The sequence below is a fragment of the Hermetia illucens genome, chromosome 6 (assembly GCF_905115235.1).
Source record: "Hermetia illucens chromosome 6, iHerIll2.2.curated.20191125, whole genome shotgun sequence".
NCBI lineage: Eukaryota > Metazoa > Arthropoda > Insecta > Diptera > Stratiomyidae > Hermetia > Hermetia illucens.
Window position 1 is genome coordinate 21,795,153 of NC_051854.1, and position 17,444 is coordinate 21,812,596.

The 17,444-nt window shown below is 42.2% G+C and overlaps 1 protein-coding gene across 1 annotated transcript; it reads left to right on the forward strand.

Moving 5' to 3' along the window:
- The first annotated feature begins 14,507 nt into the window (after positions 1-14,507).
- Positions 14,508-15,890, forward strand: LOC119660372 (glycine N-methyltransferase-like). The gene is made up of 4 exons (XM_038068889.1): positions 14,508-14,781; positions 14,841-14,968; positions 15,189-15,445; positions 15,507-15,890. Exons 1-4 carry the CDS (start codon positions 14,570-14,572, stop codon positions 15,771-15,773), a joined length of 864 nt encoding a protein of 287 aa, XP_037924817.1. The 5' UTR covers positions 14,508-14,569; the 3' UTR covers positions 15,774-15,890.
- The last annotated feature ends 1,554 nt before the right edge of the window (positions 15,891-17,444 follow it).

The window sequence follows — 17,444 nt, forward strand, 5'->3', positions numbered from 1 at the left end:
TTACTTACGTTTACAGAATGGGAAGTACACAGAAAGCGATGAAGAAACGGCAAACCACTTGCTTGAAGTGCACTTCCCAGGCAGCATCCAAAATCTAACATCGGGGCCAACAGGTGCATACAGCCGTCAACCGAGAAACTGGAATCTGGCATGCAAAGTAGCATCACTGGAGCGAGTAAAATGGGCATTTAACTCGTAACTAGTAATAGAGGGTCCGGATAGCTGAGTGGTTAGAGCGCAAGGCTGTCGTACGGAAGGTCGCGGTTCAAATCTCGCTGGTGGCAGAGGGATTTGTATCGTGATTTGACGTCGGATACCAGTCGACTCAGCTGTGAATGAGCACCTGAGTCAAATCAGGGTAATAATCTCGGGCGAGCGCAATGCTGACCACATTGTCTCCTACAGTCTACTGTAGTGTACCGTTACGGTCTTGAATGAAGTGCTCTAACACACTTCAAGGCCCTGATCCAATATGGATTGTTGTGCCAACGATTATTATTATTATTAGTAATAGAGGAAATGGATGCCCTGGGTCTACATATTCGGAATATATATCGCGCATGCCTAGCAAACGCTTATTAACTGACGTGATTTGAAGGTGTCATTCATTCCTAAACCAGGGAAACCCACCTTACACAGACACAAAAAGCTTCCGACCGATGAGTCTAACGACTTTTTTACTAAAAGGACTAGAAAGACTAGTAGATCGCTGCATAAGGGATACACACATTCCTAAGTGGCCACTTCACCATAGGCAACACGCCTACGCCCACGCCCATGGAGACAGTACTCCATGAACTCACGGCAAAAGTTGAAAAGCGATGTCCGAAAAAGAATACGCCTTAAGCGTTAGAGTGGAGAAAAATTCACATATTGGATGTCTTAGGGGCTGCCCACAGGGAGGGTTTCTCTAACCATTGTTATGGCTCTTGGTAATGGATACCCTGCTGTGGTTCCTGAAGGACAAAAAAGCTAACAACAGGAAGCTGCTAACGCAGATTCAGAGACTTGGTTGCCTAAGTATTACTGGAGCATTGAGTACTACGCCGACTGCGGCACTTGAAGCTATCCTAAATCTACCTGCCATTCACTGGGAGGTGAAACGGAAAGCAGCCCATGACGCATATAGACTCGATACCATTGGGGTGTGGAAAGGCGGCCATCACATGGTCATGCGTTTATCTGGAAATTCCTTGACAAACATCCGGTAGTTCTGATGCCGATCGATCATATGGTTTCCAGATTCGTCTTTGAAAAACATGCACTGTCGTAATCACCGAAAGAGAAGAATGATCGACAAATGGCCATGAGTTTTTTTAGATTACAGACTTAATAATTTTCACCGGCGGATCAGTTATGGAGGGTGGATCGGCCGCGGAGGTGTTCTCGGGGAATCCGATTATAGAACTGGCCCAACCCCTCGGAAAAATGACGATAATATTCCAGACGGAGATATATGTCTGCGACAAAAATGGAGGGGTTTCACCATTTGAATCTGTTCCGACAGTCGGGCGGCATTATCAGCACTAAACAGCAAGGACATATCAAGCCAGTTGGTGTGGAGTTGTCATCAGGTGCTTAAACTTGGCGAAAATCCTTGTAAAAGAGCCTGGGTTCACTGGAGCGGCATCTTTGTAGTCCTTTAAGAAGTGGGACATGAAAACCCTAGTAGGCCTTTTAACGGGACACTGCTCCTTAAACTACCATATGGAAAAGATTGGGGTGGTGGTTTCGGCTATGTGCAGCCAATGTGAGGAGGAGGAGGAGACGGGCCTGCACTTTTTCTGCACCTGTCCGGCCTCCTCAGATCTCAGACGTAGGCAAGGGAAGGTTTTCTTCAATGAAGAATCTGCACACTCTTTGCCTTTGGGGAATGTTCTTAGATTCGCTAAAGCCTGCGAACGCCATAGGCGGGAAGCCATTGAATAGGCGATTTACGGAGATAGTACAATGGACCTAACAATGGCCTGAGTGCTCGAAGTTGTGGCTCCCCCCAGTAAACTTAAGTAACTAACTACCTTTGAAACCTTGATGTTTTCAAGTTATTTGCGCGGCTTTCCGTTTCCCAAAACGGGCATTCAACTGCACCTCCTCGCAAGTGCCCTTAAATAAGTGTACTTGTAATGAAACGAAAATTGAGACACGGTACAATAATATGAAACAGACAAGGGCAGATAATTCCAATTTTATAGGGTTCTGTTACTTACAAAGTCTTAAGAGGAAAATATGGGAACACAAATCCCCGTTAGGAAGTAAAGAGCTCAGCAGAATCTGAAGGGCGCTTCCATTGAAGTCAAATTTGGGCAATTTATCGAAAAGGCTTTCATGATAATTTTTTCCTTTGGCTTCAAGAATGTCTTGCTCATTTTTCTGCATTAATTCTTAGCATTACTGCCGTTTATTCGATTCAGGAAAACGTATTAATTGCCAGAAAATCAGTAGTTTTCTTCTGGTAAGGGCAGTTTTATCCTCGTGATAGCGCTTATTCATAGCCATGTTATTAAGTCTCGAGTTGGTTGTCTGCGACTATCATGGCGGGTGAAATTGCTTCGTATGCCAGTGCCCTAATAAGTTTTTTCCTTTGATAACGCAAGTCGAATTCAGAAGCTTTTAACTATTTAATAAACTATTATGATATTTCTTTTATAAACGTCATAATACGAAAGCATCATGAAAAATTCGACTCAACCAAATCAAACCAGCTGTCGGTCGGTACTAAAAATCTGTTCGTCTATAGGTTATCACGTGCAAACCCCAAACGCTTTCATTTTGGAAGCAGCTGCTTCCATCTCCTAATTTAATTCTAAATTATTTTTTCTTTAGAAATGAGAAAAAATAAAAGCTGTTTTTGAAGATCAGATCGATTTGATAAACTTCATGAAAATTTTCCCATTTATTTTTATATTTCTGGAGCACCCCTTAAGTAAAATCAGCTAAACTGCCATCTGTTGGTGACTAGCCGGTAGCGTTTGATTAAATTAATGATTATAATTTCTTAAATTAAGTCAGTTTGCATATTTTTGGGATTTTTTGAAGCAATAATCAGGGTTCGTCTTTAAGGTAATAATTTGGTAGTTACAATTAGAATAGAATTAAAACTCAACTTTACCACCTTTGTATGTATTTCTTAAGTTTTTAAGGGACGTAATATACATATGCAAATTTAATTTCATATTAGCGCAGGCATTTCCTTAAAGTTTATTACCTTTTAATATTAATTAATTAAAATTAGGATTAAAATTTCAGCAAAAATTTCTCTTATTTATTTTTGTCTTGATTCTGGGAAAACTCCCTCTTAGAATGCTTTTAGGGTTGGCTGAAATATTGTCTTGAATGAAGTGCTCTAACGCACTTCAAGGCCCTGATCCGATATAAATTGTAGCGCCAACGATTATTATAAAGGAAAAATAAAATATTAAATTTAATATTAATTGTGTTATATATACATTTCTTACATGAAATAAAAGATATATTGGGAGGCTTCTTGTAAGATCCTTAGAAAATTGTCTTTTGGATAAAAAATCAATTTTCGTTTGAGCTATAATTGCTTAGATGATTTGTACATGTTTTTTATTTAACTATATTTATATTTATTTCTTCTAGTTTCACAGACAATTTAACAATATACTCTGAGAATAAGATACTAATAAATAATTGAAATTATTGAATTTTTTTCTAATTCCCCGTTCGAGTAAGATTTAGAAAATTATCACCAATTTTGTTATTGTATAACATAGCTTACACCCCTAAAGCTAAGTACGCTTATTAAATTTGTAGATTTCTACTAATCCTCATATTCTCTTCAAAAACTAGTGGAAATTCATTGAAGGTCATCAATATTTACATTTAAGATTAGACAGACAATATAAAAAATTTGAAATCATTTTACATTTTAGAATATTATTATCTGTCTAACCTCTCGATACTGAGGACATTAAATTCGCTTAATCAGAATATTATAATGAAGTTCAAAAATCTCGACGGCGCTTCTTGTTTCTGTGGGGGTAACATTCATATTTGTGATTTTGATAAAATGCATAAGAAGCGAAAAGATTTCCGAAATAGATTGCTTCCCACATTGGGCGCTATTTACTAAAAGAATCTTATTTAGTGTTATACAATACATGTGCGACATTTATCAGTGGAAACACCATAATTCTTGTGTATGTGTTGTTTCAAGTAGAAAAGACTGACACTGAGATTGTGAAACTCATTACTAATCACCTAACTCGAATAACATAGATAACATTATTTCTGAAGTATTTTTTCTCTACAATTAAAGCGAAGTCCATGGATCTATGAAAGGTTTGGGATTTGCATTAATAGATAAGTCGGGATTAGGTCGACCTCAGCGAATTTGATCCAAGCAGCCTAACATTTAGAAATTACGGACTATCGTACTACAACTTCGGGGCAACCGGTGACGTAGGTGAAACAAGCCCCTAGCACTCCTATTTCGTAGGTTCAGATCGGCCATCGGTTATTACCCCGTTGGTGATGACTACCGAATAGCGTTTGGTTATGATTACTGGAGGCTGACATTCGAACATCCTATCAGCTTTCTCCTAAATTTCGTAAGAAACCCCAAGAAATAGATAACAATTGGGCAACATACAATAATCAGCCACCGTTCTCTTGTATCTAGGAGGTAGTTAAGCAGCGGATGCATATTATGTAGTTGCATTTTTCCCTAAATAGCGCCTATACCACACCTACATCATATCGTTGCGGTTCGACAAAATGTCAGCTCACACAGAATGTTTCTGGGAAGCTTACATTCATTCTTTACTGTTCCGTGTCACATGTTTCTAGGGTGATCCATTCGTCGGTTAACTTGGGATAGTATATCCAATCGGTCATTTTTTAAAATGGTACTTAGCCATTGCTACTCCTCCTTTCTAATCAACATAGACGAAGACGACTAACAGGGCAAGGGGCAAGGGCAGGGGGAATTCATCAGACACTGTGCGCACCCATGTAATGTTTGCGATTATATAAAAAGGATCGACTGTCATCTGTAGCCACTTTCGGTTACGCTGTTTCCAAATTAGAGGTAAGTCAGTATCTGATGAGTGCCATAGACGAAAACGATAGCCATCTCCGTCTTTTTTGCGTACATTGGCGCGGAGCCAAAAGCGAGGGGATCATCGACCAAAAAAAAGTGAGAGTAAATTGTTCTCAATTAGGTCTGAAACAACATCAAGAAGATATGTATTTCGGACCCCTCATATGCCAAACAAGCTCACCTGTCCGTACGAATGTCGTACGAAATTGAGTCAGGCTTTGGTCAAACAGACAGATCTCGACGAGTGGTTGGAGCTATCAAGTAATGGTGGCAGTCACTTTAAGGTTCCTTTCCCATATATCAGTACGGATTCTTCTTCCTCTACATACTTACTGGGGAAAATTTGAGATTCGCAGAATTCATGTGCCTCCCTGACTACCGAAATAATAAATTCTTTTTTGTCATTATGCACATTATGCTGTATTTCCTGAGATTTTCCACGCTATCACCTTCAGTTCCCTACGTCAATTTGCTCCCAACTTTTAGAAGTTGGGTTTATCTTAAACGGCTTTTTTTGGACGTGGCTAACAACTTGACTTGGATCAGAGAAAAGAGCACTTTTGTGTGCCGCCTAATACTGATCAATATTGTCAGGTAAACCTTTCAAGACGTCTACCAAGGTAGTTTTCCCACTGTTGAATGACTATTGGGTCGCAAAGCGGCAGTGTGAGTTTAGCGGGTCGATGTATAGTACTCTGCTCCTGTGAGTAGATGCTGGCGGAATACTCAAGTGACTGTTAATTGATGGCCTCGGCCAAGGTAGATGTAAGTGCCCTCTGGGGTTGCACATCCAGAAGACCTTCCTAATCCTGCTAGTGATCGCATTGTGGTCGATTTGACTATTGGAGGCTCTGCGCTTGGACAACTACGAGGCGGTGGAAGCTGTAAAAAGCCACAAACCCCTCGGATGTCACTTTTAAGAAGTTTCCACCGGATTGTATTGAATTGCTCATAGAAAGCTTCCTTCTTCACTGTCTCTTTGGTGCGTAACACTGTACTATTGAGATGTTCTTAATGGTGAATTGGAATTTAGCAGTTGATATTCTAAGTGGCACCGGTCCCCGGAATCTTTGAATGAATTCTAAACCCTCAGCATACGGGGAACTGACTACCTCAAGGGGTATCATTTTATCCGCTTAATAATAAATACTGTTAGTTCGAATGAAATTTACGCCACCTGAGACAACCTCGTCCTCTTCAAACAGGCTTGAACCATCTATGCCCGAGTTTATTAAGATACATTTGAGGTAGATAAGTTGGATATTTTGAGCCTAGCAATTGTAAGATGGTAATACTCCGAAGAGTATTCCTCCACCTCTTGCGGCAATGTGCTTTTTTTGGAGAGCCAAATGGTAGAAGACACGAATCTGGAATTGTGACCGTGTTGGGTGATCTGAATGCTAAGATGGGCTTTGATAATACCTTGCTCGGACATGTGATGGGGAAATGTCTTGGCAACCGTAACGATAATGATGGGAAGTGCGCGTATTTCCGCAACTTCCATCACCTTGTCATTTGTCCAAGTTTAAAATCGACCGCTTACACGATCTAGCGTTCGACAGTGGGAGAGATATCTTGCTGATTGGACGACAGATGCCCGGATTAACCCGCCTGAGAATATCGATGAACATTGTGTTGCCATCAAAAATGCTTTTTTTTCGGGTGCTCCACAGGTCGTGTTCGTCCAGAAGGGACATTATAAGATCTGGATGACTGCGGAATCGTAGAAGCGGATTGATAAATAGAAAGGATTCAAGACTCTATTGACTACTGTCGTGATGGCGAGCATGGCGCGCTTGAGCTTCAAGACCATGTAAAATTGCAGAAAGTTCAGTAAGATGTGCGCCGTGACCTGCAGTTTCTGGGACCATTAAGATTCCAAAATTTGGCTCGAGGGTGACCAGTGGAAAAAATAATAATAATTCTGGAATGCATCAAAGAACACACTGAAGACTTGATCAACAGAAAGCAGGTTGGTTTCCGCTTCGGATCCTCTTACATTGACTACTTTTCCGTAGATCAGTTTAGAATAGAGCGTGGATCCAGATCTGCACTTCATCTGCATTTCGAGAAACCTTTCGATTGTATCTGGGGTACTTTAAGCAGGGGGTGCATTCCAGAGAAACTAATATCTAATCTCCGAGCGACATATGATGGCGTAAAATGTCATGTTCTACACCGAGGTGGAATCTCAGGGGAATTTGTGGTGCAAAGCGGAGTATGCCAAGGTTGCATCTTGTCATCGATATTGACTCTTGGCCAAGTAGCTCTGGATTTGGAAAGAGAGTCAAGAAGAGTTGGACTGAAGGTAAACACCTATAAAACAAAGTTTGTGAGCCTAACGGATCGTCGTACTCTCCCTATCTTTAATCATTAATGGGCAGAGCATCGAAGGCATCGACCAATTTGTATATCTAGGAAGCGTGGTTTTTGCCGAAGGTGGCACCGAATTGGATGCTGACCGACGCATTAACAGTGCTAGATCCATTTTCGCTGCTAATCGAAAGTTACAAGCCTTCGTGTATCATTCATATCATCAAAGTATGCTGGCCTGATAGTATTTCAAACAAAGAACTTCGTTGTTCTACCCGTGGACAATGATAGGCCACACATTAAAGAGCGGCGACAATTGCATTGTTGGCTATGCCATGCAGTGGTACTTAATCTCCCAAAATGCCCGACGAGTGGGCCGCCCAGAAGTACTTGGCGCAGAACAGTAGAGGAGGAGTGCTACCGTCTTGGGAAGTTGCGAGAGGAGTTGACGCGATTGATACCCTGTTCTACACAAAGGGGTTAAAAACAATCATGTATATAAGCTCCTTGGAAAGAACAGCTTGATTTCTTGAGAAGTTGAGCAATTGTATTTAGTAATAATTACCTCGAGAAGGAGTTCCTCTTCTACGAAGCTATTCTGAACTAGACGACTTCTCTTACGGTGGAATTAGAGTTTCGTCGATTGACTTCATATTCCTGCTCTTTCTCTAGTGCCAGGCATTTCGTATGTTTATCTTAAATACTACCATCTCACACATGTTTGGTAATACTTGGTGGTTTTTTTCTTGTGGAAAAGTCTTAATAACACTTGTCTAAATCTAGATTACAGGTGTTGTGAAATCTTAAGGGAATTGTGATTCTGAGGACATTGGGCATCAGCAGAACGACCGTGAGTAAATTGCGAGTTGGGCGGATTCTTCAAGTTAATTTGTTGCTTGTATTATGAGGTAAGATTTTGTTCGATATTAACGTTGATGAAAAATTTACTCGAAAGAAGTTTTCGTCCAGATTAACTATTTGGCACAACACTTGGGAATGCATATCGATAAAAACAAGATCGAATTTATGGTATTCAGTATCGGGAACGGTGACAAGATCTAGGAAGATACAATTTCGAAGCTCTTTCATTCTTCTATCTGGTGTCGAAAGTTACAGCTAAAAACAACATGAAGGAAGACCGTACTCGGCAAGCGTCTAAGGACGGAATTAATAGCAGGAGCTGAAATGAAATGAAATGTTTTGATTGCGGGAAGCTAAGCCCGGAGTCTTTGCATCATTGATGACGATAGTGATAATCAGCGGATGGAAGTTTATCATCTTGGGAAGCTGGTCTTGATTTCATGCATCTATGCGGAGTTGTACCTGTAAGTTTCCTCAAATTAAGAGGCAAGTTGGTCAGTCCAGTCATACATGCATATTTACTGGTATGTTTACTCCTATAGATTATGTGGAGAGATTTTGCTTGGTATTGTTTAAGGATGAGGACTGATTTTTAAAATGTATGCACTTCTCCTCGATAATAATTTTATCGGTCTCCATTTTAGCGGTATCAGCTGGACGTTCTGGGTCTGAATGGTGAAACGAAATTTGTGTCATTTTATTATCCTTCGAAAAACTTTACCTACAATTCGTGTATGTTTTCTTATGGTTAGTTTCTGTGTATGTTCTCATAGTCCATCTGGCTTTCTACTAATTTCGACTTCGGGTTTAGATAAAGTGGCACACAATATTCGTTTTCGCTTATTCAGGGCTTGATTGTAGATTTCGTGACAATATAATAACATTGCTATACCAGCTTCCTTTGACTCTTTTAGATTATCTAGACACCACTACGAGAATAATTCCTACCGAAGGAGCTAGTTGCACCAACCAAGTGCAATCAATCAATTTTTGTTTGGCAATGAAAAAAAGCTCGGGTCAATTCCATAAGTTATTGCTAAAATATTGATTTCACTAACTTGGGTAATCGTATTTGAGCCTTCTTCTTTAGCGTACGGCGAGGTTAGCTCGCCCTGATCGGTTGCGCCATTGGGCTCGGTCATACATGGAGGGAGCTATGAAGCTTAAATCACCGTCTAACATATAAATCCGTGGTTGTTTTGGCCGGTCTTTTGCTCATTTGCCATTGATTTCGATGTTCAGATTAGTCTTGGCATGTGCCTATACCATCTAAGATGACTTTCTCGCAATTTTACCATAATCGATGCAGCTTCACAACGATCATGAATGTCCTCATTTCGTATGTGATTATGCCGTGTTTCGTCACTGGTACAAGGAAAAATCTTCGTACCCATTATTACGAGGCGCCGTTCATTGTCTTATGTACTCATGTATGTAGTCGGCCATTACTCAGAACCATAGAGGGCGACGAGGCGGACGACACTACGGTCAGTTTTGAATTTGGGACATTCGTTGACACGTCGATTACAAAGAATGCCAGCTGTAGAACGCCACTTCATCCAAGTGGCACAGATGCGTTAAGCAATTTCATAACGCAGGTTGAAATTAATGTCCATGTTTTTTTTTTAGAGTTGGTATATAAGTTGGAAAAACAACTAGGTTTTTTTCCTTATCCTGTAAATATTTTTATTTTTTCCCGCATACACGAGAATAACCATTTTAGCTGTACATCGTTTTATTAATATCCCAGTGAAGCTTGCTCAGGAAGAGAACAAAATTGAGGACCTTGAACAGTTTGGTCTTCAGAACAATCTTAACATGGGGAAAAGGATAGGGTAGTTTTTTTAAAAGATCCAACAACAATAAGCAAGAACCTAATCTGCTAAACTTTTTAGTAGGAACAGAAGTACAGATCCTTCACTTGGGCAATAAAGGTACTTCAATCAGTGTGCTATCACCTGGTGTAGCAACTCTCATCGGAGAGTGGCGAGTATGGAACCATGTCACGCTATCGGTTCACAGAGCAGGGGATTGTACTATGTCTGGTTCGCCGTTGGAGCAAGATAAATGATAAAGGATAAAGCGTAAGGAACACAGGTCGGAGGGCAGGGAACAGCAGATAGGCCACCCAGGCAGTGGGATAGAGAATAGGTGAGGGAGGGTATTATCCCCTGCCCTGTACCAACCGTCCCCTGTCTCCTGTTCCCCCGTCTTCTGTAATCCATCCTTTGTCCTGTGTTCCTAGTTCCTGCCCCTGCTCTTGTCCCTATTCCTGTCCCCTGGGGGACAATGGAGGCTACGACGTATAGTATAGGAGAAAGGCAGGGGAGAATGGTAAGATGACAAGTGGAGGATGGAATTTATTGAAGGAGGCTCGAAAACTCACAAGAAAAGCATAAGGTCAGTTAACCGATCATCTCGGAGGCGATTTTGCCGTTTTTATTCGGCTGCTAAGTGGAAGTTCGATCGGTTCGTTAGAGATATGTATATTGCCAACTGGCCCCTTTATCGGCTATAGGGCGGTATCAAGTGGTGCTCATGGTGAATGCTAAAATGACTCGAATAATTTTGTTTTTTAAAAAATTTAAAAAAGGATAGTTATACACTACAAGCTTTATGAGGGCTGAAATTCGACTTACCCTAATAGTTGAATATTTAGAAATGTATCTTAATTCAAAACTATATGGTGTATCAATACTGAATAAGGAACAATACAGAAGTCCTACATTCTGCTTTGCTGACGAAGAACTGTGACATGCACAGTCCCAAAGGTGTAATGAATGTATAGAGTTGGCCCGGCTTTTCGTATGGAGAACAAATACATAATTGGAGTCCATTTCTATAGTGAACTGGCATTAACAGCTCCAAACAGAAACACTATATTAAAGTCATTTGGTACCACACATCCCTTAGGTTGTGGCGGCACATCGGAAGCGCGAATCACAAATGCATCGCCGTGGTGAATTCGCCCCTGCGGACGCACAAAACCATCGCCTTACGATTTTCGACCCTCGGGCGCTGAGGTGTTGGCTCTCCCGGTACCCCGTCCAAATATATTGATACCGCAGAATTTACGATTGGCTGAACTCCTCTCCTATCCGCACCTATGGCTATAAGCAGGTGAACGTGAGTCTCGGATTGCGCCGAACGTTTACGTAGTGATTCGTTATGGCGGGCATTAGTACCCCCATTGTCAGGGAAGATTTCCATCAGCGCAAACGATACCCTTTCCATAGTTTTCGCGGACGTTGCCGACCATCTTATTCGCGCACTCCTCAGGAAATACCGCAGCATCAATAGTGAAAGTAGTTTCTCTCAGCCGGTTAAGCACGATGCGCAGCACCACATCAATACTACTGGCTCCCAGATCTTCTCAAAAGTTTCGTCCTCTATCACCCAAAAAGCTAGCTGTTGCCAGGAAAGAGTTTCATGATTTGATGAAACAGGGTATTTGCAGACCCTTCCAATAGCTGTTAGTCATCTCCACTTCATTTGGTCTCTAAGCCAAACAGCGAATGGGGGCCATGCGGAGATTACAGGCGTCTGAATGCCCAGACAGATCTAGCCAATGCGTACCATGGAATCCCTGTTGCTTTCGAAAACATACTGAAAACGGCTATCTGCACACTATTTGGACTCCTCGAAGTCACCAGGATGACTTTCGGCTTGCGCAGTGCTGCAGAGATATTCCGGAAATTCATCTATTCCAGGAAATTTAAACTTCTGTTTCGTATACATAGATAATGTTTTGGTTGCTTCTTCTTCCGAATCTGAGCGCTTGGACCATCTCGAGTGCATTTTTCAACGTCTCCTTGAGGCGGAACTCATTTTTAACGTTGAAAAATGCAAATTCCTACAGAAGCAGGTAAAATTTCTCGGCCGCACGATTACCCTTCACGAAATCCAATCTGACCCAGACATGGTTGAAGTGATTGAGAGTTTTCTCCTGCCAACCACGATGAAGGATCTGCGAATGTTCTTGGCATGTTAAGTTTTTATCGTTGTTTCTTGCCGAAGGCTGCTCATCACCAAGCGATCCTCAACGCTTACTTGCCTAGGCCCAAGACCAAAGACTCCCGAGAGGTTGCGTGGACCACTGAGGCCGTCCAGGCGTTTGAAACCTTCAAATAACAACTAGTTGACTACTGGCATTTCCTCGGCCAGATGCACCTCTAGTTGTGTTTGTCGATGCGTCAGAGAAAGCAACCGTTGAATTTCTTTTCGAAACAGTCCCCGCTGCAGTTGCTTATATGGCAATCGCCAAAGCGCAGAAAGGCGACGCAGAGTTTCAGAGCCTGAAGGCAAACTCCAAATACAAAGAGATTAGATATTGTCAGCTATTTATAGTCTAGCCTTAAATTGATTTTGTGCCGAAGATAAGAAACTTCTTGAACTTGTATTTGGAATTGATAGACCAGTAGGAAGCTACTGGTCTAACTACAAATTTTATTTTTCAATGTAGATATATATTTCGGAAGCAACTTACCCCATAGCTACAAGCAGCTTTGTACTGACCAAGGGGGTATTGTAAATTGTAGTTAGACCAGTAGTTTCCTACTGGTCGTATTCCCTCGGTCAATCAAGCGCATCCACACCGTGGATCTTGACCTCATTGGCCCTTTGTGAGACTCGCACGGATAGACGTATTGCCTCACAATTATCGACAAGTTTACGCGGTGGCCTGAAGCAATACCTCTGACTGACAACGGGACAATCATGTGTCCAGGCCCTTTGTCGAGAGTGGATCCAGCGCTTTGGTGTACCAGTCCTAATCATCACGGATCAGGGGATGCAGTTCGGGTCTACTTTTTTCTCGGAGTTAGGCAAGATCTTGGGTTTTTAAACGCCACAGGATTACTACATATCATCCACAGTCTAATGGGATGCTGCAACGTTGACATCGGATACTAAAGGCTGCCTTAATGGCTCGCGACGATCCGTCGTGGTGGCGGTTCTTGCCTTTCGTCCTCCTCGGCATTCGCACAGCCCACCGCGAAGAGTTGACGACCAACCTTGTGCAGATGGTGTACGAGGAGAAACTGCGCCTCCCCGCCAACCCTGTGCTGGACATCGGATCAGGCTTAAGCGACTTTGGCATGCTGCGTCTGCTCAGAGCCATGGTTTCGAAACTGCGGCCGACTCTACCTTCCCGACACACGACACCGGAAGTTAACACCTCCATGATCCTCGAGGCATGCTCACAGATCCTTATTCTGGTGGACGCTTCTCGGAGGCAGCTGCAACTACCATACGAGTGCCCTTTAGAGTTCTGGAGCGAGGAGAGCACTCCTTCAAGCTCAACGTTAGGGGCGGGTCCAAGTGGGTTTCCTTATCGGAACTAAAGGCCGGCCTTCTTTGAACCGGCGGATGTTTCAAAAAAGCACTCGCCAAGCATCAGATTTGCTCAGTAATCCTATTGGCGGGATCACGTGGTCGGTTTTCTTCGCTGAACCTGACTCCTGTCAGGCCGTCAACTGTATCCTGGCCGGGCGCGAAAACTTCACCAACTACCTATTCGTCAAAGCGATCAGGCGCAGAAAAGGAAAAACATAGAGTAAAGAAAAGACAAAAGTTAGTATACATGTAAGCTGGTTTTCGTTAGGCTAAGAGAACTTAAAGTGAATTCGGAAGCAGTGACAGTTGAGATCAAGAAACCCGCAGTTCCAGGGGGTGTGAGCAATGTCCCAGTTTTGAACGAAGCCTTCTTAATATGGGTACTCTGCGTCTTGTTTGTCATAAAGATGCTGGCAGATTGGTTCGACAAGAGTCTGGTTCCACAATAGTGGAGTTCCTCCACTTACTTAACTTATCGTTGGGTAAAGCGAGAAGCAAGAAATGGCGGTTTTCGAAACACATTTTTTCGGAGTATTGATTTTGTTACTGTTATACAAAATCATTGAGGGAGACCTCTTATGTATTGCGAACCGTTTCAAGTTTCTGAGATAAGGTCAGCAGCAGTTTCCATTTCTCGTTGCTCAGTTTAATGTACTTCAGCGATATTTACTGGGAGCGAATTCAGCGAACAGTTTGCAAATTTCGTTACAGAAATTAGATTTATTGTAGCCTCTATATTTTCAGGAATAGTAAATTCTCCTCTTTCGCACGTGCATATTTCAGGACTGGTTCGAATCTTCCATTATCTTGTGCATGACACCCTAATATTACCAGTTTCAATGTCAAATCTGGAAGCGAGTGAAAGCTATTCCAGACTATATTCTTGATAACACTATCGCCAAAGCTATATTTTCACGAAACCTATAAAAGATTGAAGTTAATAGCTTTCATGGGAGTTCATTTTAAATTTATTGTGAAACATACGTCGTCGGGAAAATGCCAGAGGCAGATATAGTTTTTCATACCCGTTCCGCTGGAATTTCGGCCGAAGGAGTCCGCGATCAATATGCTGACGGCAAGGCTGCAAAAGTCTGGGAAATATTCATAGGAGACAAAAAATCCAGGACGGACAACTATAAGAATTTTATAGTGGAATTGCTTAGGGGTAAAGGATGCAAGAGGGTGCTGGATGTAGCATGCGGTACAGGGTAAAAATTTCAACAGTGAAATTCGGTATTCTGGTCTAAAAAATTTGTCCTTTTTATAGGGTTGATTCCATTATGCTGTTGGAGGAAGGATTTGAGGTTGTATCTGTTGATGCGTCTGACAAAATGCTTAAGTACGCCTTGCAAGAACGTTGGAATCGAAGGAAAGAGCCTGCATTCGATAATTGGAGTAAGACGCAATTTATTATTCATTAATTTATTGGTTTAGAGAAAATCTTTTCATTGGATCCAAGGAAAAGTGAAGTGAATTTGGTGGCGTATTTAAATTAGATTTTTTCCTTAAATGTTCATGAAAAATTTTGTGAAAAATGTTTTTGTCAGCTTCAAAATTTAAATTTCTATAAATTTCCCGAAAACAAGTTTCCTAAATTTCTTTATTTTTCATAAAGTTATCGAGGAGGCAAATTGGCTCACCCTTTACGATGATGTGCGAGATATTCTTCAAGATGGATTTGATGCAGTTCTTTGCTTGGGAAATTCATTTGCACATATGATGGATTCCTTTGGAGATCAACGGGAACAAAAGCAGGCAATCCGAAACTTTGAGAAATGTGTTAAACCAGGTGGTTTGCTGCTTATCGATCACCGAAACTACGATCATATTATGGAAACTGGAGCCACACCAGCGAAGAGTTTATATTATAACGTAAGTGAATTTGAGCACATCCTTGAAGAGCTACGAATACCAACCAATGTTTCGTTTTCAGTCAAGTCACACAGCCGACATTAAGACCTCCGTGTTGTATGTTTGTGGTAAGCCTGCAATGGTTGCGATGGATTACCTGATAAACGTTAATAATGAGCAGAATGAGTTCCGTCTTTCATATTATCCACATGAATTGAAAGTTTTCACAACGATGCTCAAGGAAATTTTCGGATCGAAATCGGGTCATACCATTTATGGTGACTTCAAGCCATTGGATGATATCAAGGATCCTGCTTTCTATATACACGTGATGGAGAAAGTAAAATAGGATATGATTTTAGTTTTAAAAAATTGCATTTTATTAATGAAATTTTGTATATATTTTTAAATATTCAAATTGAATGAAAATACATAAGGGTAGAGCCTTTAAAATTTGAACAATATAGATATCTATCTTTTTTTTGTAATATCAGGTCTTGCTAATAATTTTTTAACTTAGGTCAGGGTTTTCAATGCCAGCCTGTCAGTTTTGCGTACCGGTATCTTTATTTGTACAGAATTAATTACTAAGACACTCCAATGATATGGAAACAAGAAACCCTATAAAATTATTAAGGAGGGGAGGGGAAGAAGGAAGTTGTCAGTTCAGGGAACCCCTTACCGTCCGATCCCTCCGCCGGTCGAGTTCAATCTTCTTCGCAATAAGAAGAGCCCGAACATAATGCGCAATACGATTCCAGCTGCCAGCGCTCTTCAGCATCTCTGAGAATGTTGTCTGGAGAGAGCTCCCCTGTGCCTGCATAAAGCTGCTGACGAAAGCTGTCCCACCTCTCGCAAGAGAAAAAGGTGTGTTCTGCGTCGTCCGCCACTCCATTGCAGAACACACAATGAGGAGATCGCGCCTTCCCAATCCTGTGCAGGTCAGACTGAAAACCTCCATGCCCAATTAGAAGTTGGGTAAGGAAGTAATCAATTTCACCGTGCGTTCGGTTCAACCACGGGTCTAATTTGTCGATGAGCTGCGCAGTCCATCTGCCCCTTGGCTCATTTTGCCAAGAAAGTTGCCACTCGGTAAGGGTGCGTTCTTCACGGGGAACCACCTCTCTTAAGTTATCGCCCTTACGGCAGTAGATAGCTTCACGCTCCTTGGCAAGGAAGGCAACGGGATCACTTCCGCGATCACCATCAGAGCCGGTTTGGAGACGGTGCGATAAGCAGATGCCATTCGCAAAGCTCCCCGCCTCTGCACTTGAGCGAGGCGTTTACGATGCACTTCCTTGTCAAGGGCATCAGCCCATACCTCCGCACCATAGAACAGAACCGACTGCGTTGCTCCCATAAGGAGACGTCTCCTAGTTGATATAGGGCCAACATTCGCCATTAGCCGACTCAAGGCCGCGACTCCAGCTGCAGCCCAGTCCGCTGCTGCATTGATTTGCTCGAAGAAGCTCATCTTCGAATTGAGCATTCAACCAAGGTATTTAACCGCTGGTTTTGACTCTATAGTCAACTCGCCGATCGATATGGGACAAAGGGTCGGGATTCTCCTTCTGATCAAGATGACTACTTCAGTTTTTTCCAGCGCAAGGCTGAAATCGTGAGCAGTCATCTATCCGTTTACCCGTCGCGTCAATATACCTGCTGTCTGCTTTGCGCCTGTTCAACAGTGCGTCCGGCAACAAGTGGCGCAACGTCGTCTGCATAACCGACCAGGCGCGACTTTTCGGGCATATCGAGTTTCAGCGGACTATGATAAGAAGCGTTCAAGAGGTCCAGCCCCAGGATGGATCCCTGTGCTACTCCCGACGTGATTTCCATCCTCCTTTGGCCCTCTAGCGTCTCATAAAGCAGGGAGCGGTCTTTCAGATAATCCCTGAATATTCGCAAGAGATAGCTTGGCACGTGAAATGAGTTTTCTAGTGTGCCTAGCATATCTGTCCATTTTACGGAATTGAAGGCATTTCTGATATCAAGCGTTATGAGGAGCACTATCTTTCGA

Excerpts from the sequence above, each read along its gene's own strand:
- LOC119660372 (XM_038068889.1), top strand. The coding sequence starts at position 14,570 with ATGCCAGAGGCAGATATAGTTTTTCATACCCGTTCCGCTGGAATTTCG. Across the intron at positions 14,782-14,840 it reads GATGTAGCATGCGGTACAGG|GGTTGATTCCATTATGCTGT; the intron begins GTAAAAATTTCA and ends TCCTTTTTATAG. Across the intron at positions 14,969-15,188 it reads GCCTGCATTCGATAATTGGA|TTATCGAGGAGGCAAATTGG; the intron begins GTAAGACGCAAT and ends TTTTTCATAAAG.